Source organism: Acyrthosiphon pisum, chromosome A1, assembly GCF_005508785.2.
Source record: "Acyrthosiphon pisum isolate AL4f chromosome A1, pea_aphid_22Mar2018_4r6ur, whole genome shotgun sequence".
Lineage (NCBI taxonomy): Eukaryota > Metazoa > Arthropoda > Insecta > Hemiptera > Aphididae > Acyrthosiphon > Acyrthosiphon pisum.
In genome coordinates, this window is record NC_042494.1 from 119,047,209 (window position 1) to 119,058,290 (window position 11,082).

The window sequence follows — 11,082 nt, forward strand, 5'->3', positions numbered from 1 at the left end:
ACAGAATTTGCGTAAAAATTCCCGTTTTTCCTTAATTTTTCTTTTGTTTTTCACGGCGCTTTTGAAAACTATTGGAAAAATTTTACTTTTGACCCCCCCAAAGTACCAACTATCCAAGCACTTTTACTGTCCTAAAAGGTGATGACAGACACAAAAAAAAATAAAAATTTAAAAAAAATTTAAAAAAATTTAAAAAAAAACACACATCATTGTAAAATCAATACATTCATCGTTCCACTCAGAATCTAAAATCACAAAAATTAGCAAATTATTTTGAGTTAATAATTCGTAAAAATTTTTCTTTTTAGAACTAAAATTTTAAAATGTAATACAAGATTCCTTATAGGATAATCTACCTTTATCAAAAAAAAAATGTCTATAAGAAACTCAAATTAAATTTTTATGATCGTTTGAAATTCATATTTTTACAACATTCGATATTCACTCGATTTCTTACGTAACGATTTTCTTATTTTGTTGTAATTAAAAAACAAGAGACTGTAGAAACTTGAAAATTTCACTGAATGTTTATATTAGCATTTTCTATATACGAAAAAATTTTGAAAATAATTTGACTCTTTTTGAGCTGTTTACGGACATTGTAATCTTTCAATTTTTTTAGTTTTTTTTTTCTATAAATATCAATAAAGTTTTATCTGTTTGGGCCAAAAAGTGTATAAATTTAATACAAAGCTCCTGATATATTGTTACAATATCAGTTGAAAAATATTAAAAATACATAGGCACAATTTTTTTTTATAAGCATTTAAAGATCAAATTTTGACAAAATTTATCAAATCTTAATTTGAAAAATTATTTTGTAGTTAAAAATTTATAAAATGTTCAATTTTTGTATCTAAGAATTAAAAATTTAAAACAAGATTCCACGTAAGTAATTAATTCTGTTACCAAAAAATCTAAAAAATACATTTACACAGTTTATTTTTATAGTCATTTTAAGTACAAATTTGGACGAAATTACATATTAAAAACCTAGGATAACTATTTAAGTTATTTTGTTGTGATTGTATAATATTATTCGTGGGTACTTGAAACTTCTAAAGTATACTATTATATATCTATGATTTTACCACGGTTTTTTGTTGATGTATAACGCGTTATAACTTATAAGTACCTAATAGATATTATGATATGATTAATTTGGAATTTATTATAGGTACCTATTATAGGTCAATTTTTTTTTAATACCATAGATAAGTATATATTATATGTCTAATACATAGACTAATATACCGTCTCCGCTCAGAATCGTTTTTCTTATACAGTGATATTATATCATTGAATTCAAATTTAATACTGTCCATTATACAGTGACCCACTTCTAACCTACTGTACAGCAGAGCGACATCCACTTACCCACCTTTTTTCTATTTGCGCCACTGGGTAAAACCCCATGAACTCCCCCGTGTCACGCTCATGCATGAAAGAAATCTAAGCTATAAGCAATGCTTACTGCTTGCCAATGATTTCGTTAAATTTTCAGGAACCTAACGAAAATAATGTTCCTTTTTTGTGAGAAGGAACATATTGAAATTTCGTTAATTTTTTAGTGGAACGTCATGTTGTGGCGCGACGAACTTCATTAACTTTTGAGGCACAATAATTTATATTAGTAATTATAAATACTTATATATAAATAATTACGTATATGGTAATTGAGAATGATTAGCTTAGTCTTAGTGTGTACTTAATAAATTATTTACTACATGTCTAAAATATGTGAAATTCCCCTAGTCTCCAAGACACCCACCACCTTTTAAGCTTTGGCACGTGCTTCAAATAAAGTCCTTTTTCACGCCACTGGAACATGAACAATTTTATTTATAATTGTTCCTTTTTTTGTTTATTTATTCTTAAATATAGGTAATTTAAAAAAAAATTGATGCACATGTTTTTAAACTTATTTTTAGAAATTTAGTTAATCTATATTAAACAATAATATTGACAATGTTTACAAAATTTGGAGTTAGTAATGGCGGTCTTATCGGTCTTAATTTGTATGAAGTAAATACATTTTAACATTATAAAAACAAAACAACTAGGTAGGTACCTTATTAAACAATTTGTTACTACAAATTATATTTATTTATTTTTTTTATTTTTAGAAGAAAATATACAATCTATATCGTAGACATAATAAGTATATGTGCGATAGGGAGAGAAACAAATAGGGTGATACTTAAGTTTGAGGAAAGAAGCCACCCATTAATGACACTTTCGTCTTGGTTTAATTAAATGCGAGTTTAGTTATATGTTAGTATTTATATTATATATATAGTTATAACTTATATGTAATTATTTAAAGTAATAAATCTCTGCACCATTTACGTTTAAGTCGCCTTGGAGGGCTACCTGGGATTGTGAGGGATGATAAGTTTTTAATGAGTGGATATGAATGAGAGGATAGACAGTTATGAAATTTTTTATAAAAACGTTTAGCTTCGTCATTAATAGTATTTAAGTTACAATCTAAATGTAGGGTATGGTTTGATATGTATGGAGGTGCGTTAAATAATTTTCTTAAGGTCATATTTTGAAAAGCTTGAATCTAACCTAACCTAACCTAACCTCACCAACTACTCAAAAAAGTAAAAATAAAAAAAAAATTTTCATTTCGAGAAACCGTTATGAAGTTCTCACTCAAGACGAAAATCAAGCTGAAAATTCCTCCACTCTCCTTGCAGAGCAAATTGAGCAAATTGACATTGATACTAATGTTAATGTCCAAAACAAACCACCTCCTCCAATTTTCGTAAAAGGAGTTGGTGATTTCCCTGAGCTGTGCACTAGATTAACCGAATTAATTGGTGTTGACAACTTTTTTTGTAAATCGTCTGCTGACAAATTAAAAATACAAACTTCAAACCCAGATTCATACAGAGCTCTAATTCATTTTCTTAAAGACGAGAATGCGGAATACCACACTTATCAACTCAGAGAGGATAAACCTTTAAGAATAGTTATACGTAACTTACACTCTTCCACGCCAATTAAGAAAATTATATTAATAAATATTTTTAAATTATTGAGGAACGAGGAAAGGAACTTAAACCAGGAACGAGAAACGATTTATTTACTTTTTAATAAGATGAACGTGAACGTGAATTAATTCCTTTTTTGAAGAAGCTTTCCAAGTACTGGTTATAAAGAATAGATTATTCCTAACACCAAAGTCTATGAGTATTGCTATTTGCTACACGCCTACATGGTGACGACTGACGAATCGTAAATGACGATGATCGTTCAGAAATCAAATACCGGCGACCACTTTATTCATTCAATGCCATTGGGCGTCGACTGACCATGACTGACGATTGAGTCTATTCACTATTGACCATGATTGATTTAAATCATGCTTTCATATTTTATGCTATTGAGTATATTTGACTAATTGACGAGAGACGAATAGAGTAATTTTATTTATAGACCATAGACGACTTGATGATTTTAAGACCGTGGGCGGGATCTTTGGTTATTGATAACTGATAAGACAATTGATTAGATAACGAAGGGTTAAACTTTTAAAGATATGTCAGATTAATCATGATCATCATATTGTAATACACGGCTATTTATTGTTGTTGTTATTTGTTGCTGTTGTTGATATCTGCTGGCTGCTGCTTGCCGCTTTGAGATTACGGTTTCGCGGTAGGGTACGCACGCGTTACGCTGAAGTGTAATACTGTAGTTACTTAACTACTAACTATAATAATATAGTAACATCGTATATCGCCGTTACTATTATTGTTATTCGTCGTCATCGTCGTGATTTCATAGCACGAATTGAGATATAATTAAGATATTAAGGTGTATCTTAATTCGTGTTTCAGAGTGTGTCATAAATCGAGTGCCGGGTAAAATGACTCGAAGTTAGCGTGCCGACCACGGCCGCCGCCGCCAATGGTCGTCGTCTTTGACGGGGGTGTGGTACTGGTGGTGCGGCAGCCGCAGTCGGATTCCGCTCGAAGGAGGAACGCCGTCGCCGTCGCGTGCGATCGGCGCGCGTATTGATATTGTCCCCGAGCGGCCGAAGTCGCCATGTCCGAGAAGCAGCCGTGCACTTACCGGCAAACGCGGTTTCACCGGTTCCACGGTTACAACCTGAGCCTTCACGAACAGGACACGGTGGCCCACCGGGAGATGAGCTTCGCCAACGCCATAGTGTTCAGCGAACAATCGCTGTCGCCGGGCGAGGTGTTCCTCATCGAGATCGAGAGCAGCGAGAATGGCTGGTCCGGACACATACGACTGGGCCTGACACAGCTCGACCCAGACGCGCTGCAGCGCAGCGGTCATCTGTTACCACAGTGCGCTATACCGGACATGGTATCCAACAAGACGATGGGCGAATCGTGGGTATGCGCCCTAACCAAACACCAGGCTTGGTACGACGCCAACTATCTGACCAACTACTTCCGGCTGGACGGTAATCACGTATTCACATCCCGGGGTACATTTCCAACCAGCATTCTGAAGTCGTCAGGCCACGAAAAAATGGACATCTTGCCGACGGACGTGGGCAGTCGGGTCGGCGTGTTGTATTTGCCCTGTGGCCAGAACATGGCTGTTATGCATTTCATTATCAACGGTGAGTTTGTTGTTCCACTTTCGAGGACCATACCGTATAACGATGGTCCTATCAGAGCAGTCATTGATGTATACGGTGCCACTAAACGAGTCCGTGTAATACAAGTATACAATGGTAAGATGTCTGTTAATAATAAATATGTACTCCCCGCATCATGTCGACCGATGTGTGTAGATAATTTAGTGACCGACTGCAAATTTCATCAAATGCATGTTAATACCATAGTATTGTAAATTTGTAAATGTTGAATTTCGAGGGTTGCGTGTTTAGACCCCTTAGTCCTTAGTTGTTTTTTGGCTTGTATTTAATTTGGTTCAGACAAATATTTAACATTTGTTGTACACTGCATAGCTCTATCAGATTTATAGTTTTTCTAATGACTGTCAGATAAATGTTAGTAAACCGTATAATAACTTTTGATTTTTGTCTATGTAATTATGAAACTATTGTTGTGTTTTTAGTTAATTCGTTGCAGAGTGCGTGCAGGGAGACTATTCTGAAGAATATCAAAGCAGCATCCGTATCAAAATTACCATTACCCAATGCTCTTAAAGAGTATCTCCTATATAAGACTTAATCTGGTGATTACTATTCTAAGTTTTTAACCCTAATTTTAGTTTTCAAGCTGTAATTGTATTTTTCTTTTACCATCACTGTACATTTTATAATTTATTTTATTGTTTATATTTTGTGCCTGAACAACAGAATATTTTGTGCAATACCTATATGATGTTTAATATATATTTTTTTTGTTTTGTTCGTCAAAAGTGTTGTTTATTATTTAATAAAATAAAAACTGTGTATAAAGTATATTTACTTATAGCATAAAATGATAATCTATGATTACCGGAGTAATATAGTGTTATAAAAAAAATAATAATACATAATATAGAATTTATACTAAATTTAAAAATTGGAATGATTTGACTATAGCTTATATTTTTTAAACTGGTATTTATTGGATTCAGAGATGTTATTCAGATGATTTTAAATAAATGAAATAGCTTCAAATTCAGTGGTGGATCTAGGATTTTTTTATGTTAGGTGCTAGTTTGTTAATAATGGTCCTAAGGTACTTATTAGTTATTGATTATTAGGGGGAAAAAAATTTATAATTTAAAGTTTAAACGGCTAGGAAAATCAGTCTTGCAATGTGCATGTAGATTGATGTATTACATAAACAATTAACACAATATAATACAATTATAAAATGACATACATGATTGATAATTGTATCTAAAGATTAAATAAACATTTTGTTGTATTTTAATTTTTAATAACTATCCCTATAAGAATACTATGTATTGATATTTGTATAGTTTGTAGTTAAATTTATTAGTCCTCTAATAATTGCATTCTTCTCTTCTAGTTTTAAGTACACTTATTTATAACTAAGTCAATATCTAAAATCTAAATGAACATTTAATAGACCTAACCGATAAGCTGTCCAGTTTAGACTCAGTCATTTTAGAGCACATGTATTCTTTTGATTTCCTAAAGGTAGAAAATAACCTGTTTCAGTGGTTGCTGGATACTGGAAGCATAGCAAATAATAATTTTATTGTAGGATTTTAACAACTTTGTACCTAAAAATTGCTACACTACTGCCACGATACCTGCAGTGCCGCAATTAGGATTCTTGGGGCCCCGGACAAAGTATATAAGTATATAATTTTTTCTTATAGGTTACCTATACAAAAATAAATAACGATGGTAATTTTTTTTTAAAAAGCTTAAAAATATAATGTGAAGTCTCACTACCCAGTGACAAGTGACCATTTATAGATATAAATATAGATATTATTATGGGGCCCATTTTCTTCGACAGAAAATTAAAAAGCATTGTAAATTATTAAAATAAATATTTTTAATTTGATTTAAATGCAATTATTTAAAAATTTAAAATAGATGCGGGGCCTCCTGAGCCAACTATTAGCGGCTCTTTACAGGGGCATTACCCCGGATGCCCCTGCGGTTGTTGCGGCACTGGATACCTGTGTTATTTAATTTGTCATGCAATATCCAATGTTTTTTTTAGTGTTAAATTATTATTTCATTAATTTAGTTAAGAATTAAGCATTAAGATTTAAGATACTATGAAATAAATAGTTTATTATTAATTATACAAAATAAAATACACTAACAAATAATTTGTTACACATTTGGAATACTTGAACAAAACCCACATGTTCATAGGTGTAGATATATAGTGTGATGAATTTGTTTGGCTATAGCCTAATTTTTTTGTGGTATGTTGGAACTTCTTACGAATTACTTCGCAAAAGGGCTATAATGATTTGGATACAGCTTATCCACCTTTTTTAAAATTTATTTTAGTTTTTTTCGATATACAGTAAATTTGTTGTAAATTAATATTATTATGGAATAGTGATTTACAACATAATTTAAGGTAAAATAAATTAACATATATTATAGTCATAAATTACATTTAATTAACCAGACATTTAACTAAATATCTAAACAATGATGTAAAAATATTTTTAAATGATAATAATTAATAATACTAAAACATAACATACATTTTAATACATAAAACGACAAATGTAAAAATTGTGGAACAAAAACTAAAAACCAGTTTAAAATTGAATAATACATACAACTAATAATTTTGTTTTCAAGAGTGGTACATATTATATGCTCTTAAAACTATTCAATAACACATAATAATATCTAGACCGAACAAAAACATTTGGCATGTATAACATTTTAACCAAATAATATTGTATGTTCAATTGTAGGTTAATATTAAAATGATTACATTTTTATAAATAGGAAGTTTGAACAAAGGATTCGAACTGCTACACATTAAAATTGTATTATATGATAATTATATATAAACAAATACCAATAATTGTTACGAAAGTACAGTCTTAAAAAAAAAAAATTATTAAATAAAAGTAAAAATATTTGGAATGTTTCAATTTTAAAATGTACACTTGATTTTAAGAATCATTTGTATTACTACTTTGCGACAATTGTGCAGTATTGATTTTAATTTCAGGAGTCATCAAATCTTTTTTGACCTGTATACGTTGTTTGAATCCTGCATAAACTCTTCGTTGCTGTATTGGAGACTGTCCATTGTGTGTTATGTTACTTCGAATTTCCATAGACTTTTGTGGTGGTATTTTTACCATTTTCTTGGAGGTTTGTAGAATACTATAAGGGCGGTACCGTACATTCAAAGATTGATTTTTTGGAGATTTATTTTGAATTAAACCTAAACCTAATTAATAAATAAAATTAATTTTAGTTTTTAATAAAATATATTTATTGTACAATACTTGAGTGAATATTTGACAGAAATTGTGGTTTTCGAACATTTTGCGTCAATTGTGGTTTAGTAGCTTCAGGACTTTTAGAGCTCTTCACTTCCTCAGGAATTTTGATATTATCTTCGATTAATTCTACATCAACGTCATCATCATTTTTTTCTTCTTTAATTTCAGTAACAGCTAAAAGTGTAATCATTATAAAGTTAAAAGGCCACATAACACAGAATATTTTGTATTTAAATTATTTGTTTTTATATTATAAGAAATATGGTACTGGTCCAATTTTTCAAAGGGTTATGAGGAGTTGAAGATGAATGATACTGAGATATCTTTAGACTGGACACCATACAGATTCAGATTGTGCATACTTTATATAATATGTCATCCTCAGCACAAAAATCAAAAATATAATTTTATAACTAGTTTATACAATATTGTTCAAAAATTGGATGTTTCATGGTAATTTGTTTCCTTGAAGTGTCTAACAATGGAATAGTTTGGAAAAACTGTGCAGCCTCAGAATGATAGGACCTCTGTGATTCGCTGCAGAAATTGGCAGCCAACGAGACTGTAGATGCATTTCCGTTGAGATTTTTACTAAACTTATTTGGAATAAAATATAGTAGTTATGCTAGGTACTAGGTAGGTCTACAGGAAAATCATACTTAACACTTAATATGTTGATCTATACATCTATGTCTATTGTCAATTTAATCATGTGTTGTGGATTTATAAATTCAATAAGCTTCTATATAAGCATAATACTGTATGACATGTGAGTACTTGTAAGCAGTAAATAAATCTAATTACAATAAAAAATCTCTACATATAACAATAAAAATATATGTATTTTTTTCTTCAAAAAATGATTATAACACGTTTGAATATACTATTTCCTGTGTTGAAAAAATTAGGTATTAAAAAAAAAATTCCCTAAAAATTTAAATTTATACTTGTAGGAGACCCTGACAAATATCTAATAGTTTAATCGTTACACTGATCAAGTTATAGTGCATTGAATAACAGGGTGTCTACATTCCTATTGGCATCATTCAACATACTATGTGAACAAATGTTAAATTACACCAATTAGCGTTGTACAAAGTAAATGTGTTGAAAAACAAAAAAAATTTTAAATACAATTTATATTATGTTCAAAATCTATGAAGCATGAAAAAAGTTTATACCTATACTCCGGCCCCGGAGAGAGTACTTCTGGGCGGCGGCTCAAACGTGTCCGTTTTCGCACATTCCCACCACAAAACATTCCCGTACGCTGGCCGTTCGCAGTGAGTGGGGGAACTTTGGGCGGCGAATTCGGGCCGACACCGCGGAGCTAATTCATTTGGATGCGCGAGCGAGAAGTACTCTCTCCTGGGCCGGAGTATAATCATCAACTACTATAGTATAGTACTATCTCTATTGATGACATTTTTCTTTCTGTATTATATTAAAGTTTGATGATGTGATATCTTTGACCAGATGTTTTAAACACAAATTTAAAAACTATAGTTGTGCTCCATATTTAATTCTTATAATTATTTTATGAAATATTATGCATAATAATACCTGTTGGGTTATTAGGTAGAGTTCGTTGTTGTGAGGTAGTTTGAGAAATATAGCTTTCGATATCATTATGTAAACTGTCATCAATTTCTTCAAAATCATCATCAGCACCACTGTCTATTTTCAACTCGTCATCACCTAAAAATGAATTATTAATACTTGTGTCAGTTAATTCACATTTAGAATACATATTAACGATTCATACTCATATCTGAGTCGCTGGAAGTCACTCGTTTAGTATTTTCATTAGAGTTATTCTCTCGTATTTTTCTTAAAGCTTCTGGAAGTTTGTGAGGAGGAATGCCAGGAATGTCTGGCATGTCAGGAATATACTCACATTCAAGGCCATTACTATCATCATCATCATCATCATCGTCCTCATCATCATCCTATAATAAATTGAATAACAATTATATAATTTAAATGTTCATACAAATATTAAAAAAGTTATATTTATTATTTACTATACATAAATAATGGAAAGTAGTTGAAAATATGTAAACTATCATATATTTATTACAAGTTATAAATACTTACATCCATTATCCTCCCTCCATGTGTCATAAGTATTCTGAATTCTTCATCAGAAATATCGTTGTGTTTAAGTTTAATTCTAGGAGTGGACATTACTTTAAATTGTTTTGGTTGATTTATTGCACTCTTCTCATCAACAACAGGTGACTCTACAGATTTAGAACTTCTAGGACCTTCTCCTCCTCCTCTCCTGTTTAATTGCTAAAATTTTAAAATGCAATTAATAAATATTAAATAAATTTAAAAAAGAACAATTAATTTTGATTTTACAGCAATAATATTAGTGTTTGTCAGTGATTCATGTGGTTCGCTATATTCAGTATATTTAAGTAATACTTGGTCCATGTCTGTACTAGCATACTGGTACAACTTGTTGTTCTTGTTGAAAATAATAATTGCTACTTCACAATCACATAATACGCTTAGCTCATAAGCTTTCTTCATAACACCAAATTTGCGTTTATTAAACGTCACCTATAAAATGTGATAATAATAAACATTAAAAAATTAATGTAGAAATCGTGGAAATTATAATACTTTAAATATACGTACATGACGGTTTCGTTCGTCCGTGATTTTGGATATATTAATTTTCTTGCGTCCCATGATGCACGATTAATAATGACAATTGGTTATTTTAATTTAATCTTCGGGGTTCGGATAATGGATAAATCCTTTAATTGCGATGTACCTTCAAATATAAAAATAGTAAATACCAAACAATAATAAAATTAATATAAATAAAAATACTTTGTGATAACAAAAATATATAATAGGCATAACAATATTATAGTGATGGTGTCCTGACGTCCAGTAAAAAATTAACCTTACGTTATGTACAGTTTGGTAGCTGGTACTAACAATAGTCAATAACATTTGAATACCAACTACCAAGCAGCAGGTAATATAATAAATTGTATTTAGGACTGTTGGACATTTAAAAAACAAACATTTATAATAATCTTAGGAAAATACCTGTACGAAAGTATTAAAATAGCTTCCTGAAACGTTTAAAATTAGAACTAGGTTTGTAAAAATTAAAAATACAATCCGTAATCCATCGTGCATGTTGTATTT

The 11,082-nt window shown here is 30.6% G+C and overlaps 2 protein-coding genes across 5 annotated transcripts; one reads left to right on the top strand and one right to left on the bottom strand.

Annotated features, from left to right (window-relative positions):
- Positions 1–3,552: 3,552 nt before the first annotated feature.
- LOC100571820 (neuralized-like protein 2) lies at positions 3,553–5,376 on the top strand. 2 transcript variants are annotated; one of them, XM_016807726.2, is made up of 2 exons: positions 3,553–4,609; positions 5,071–5,366. In XM_016807726.2, exons 1-2 carry the CDS (start codon positions 4,060–4,062, stop codon positions 5,184–5,186), a joined length of 666 nt encoding a protein of 221 aa, XP_016663215.1. In that variant the 5' UTR covers positions 3,553–4,059; the 3' UTR covers positions 5,187–5,366. The 2 variants fall into 2 exon arrangements, with proteins under 2 accessions (XP_016663215.1, XP_003247301.1); XM_003247253.4 differs by having other exon boundaries at positions 3,558–4,723; positions 5,071–5,376.
- Positions 5,377–7,391: 2,015 nt separating this feature from the next.
- On the bottom strand, positions 7,392–11,082 carry LOC100163596 (acidic repeat-containing protein). 3 transcript variants are annotated; one of them, XM_001949778.5, is made up of 8 exons: positions 10,981–11,082; positions 10,558–10,696; positions 10,276–10,479; positions 10,009–10,206; positions 9,677–9,860; positions 9,475–9,609; positions 7,915–8,085; positions 7,392–7,856 (listed from the first exon to the last, which is right to left on the bottom strand). In XM_001949778.5, exons 2-8 carry the CDS (start codon positions 10,609–10,611, stop codon positions 7,573–7,575), a joined length of 1,230 nt encoding a protein of 409 aa, XP_001949813.1. In that variant the 5' UTR covers positions 10,612–10,696; positions 10,981–11,082; the 3' UTR covers positions 7,392–7,572. The 3 variants fall into 3 exon arrangements, with proteins under 3 accessions (XP_001949813.1, XP_016663213.1, XP_008187133.1); XM_016807724.1 differs by lacking the exon at positions 10,981–11,082 and adding an exon at positions 10,837–10,923; XM_008188911.3 differs by lacking the exon at positions 10,981–11,082 and adding an exon at positions 10,756–10,883.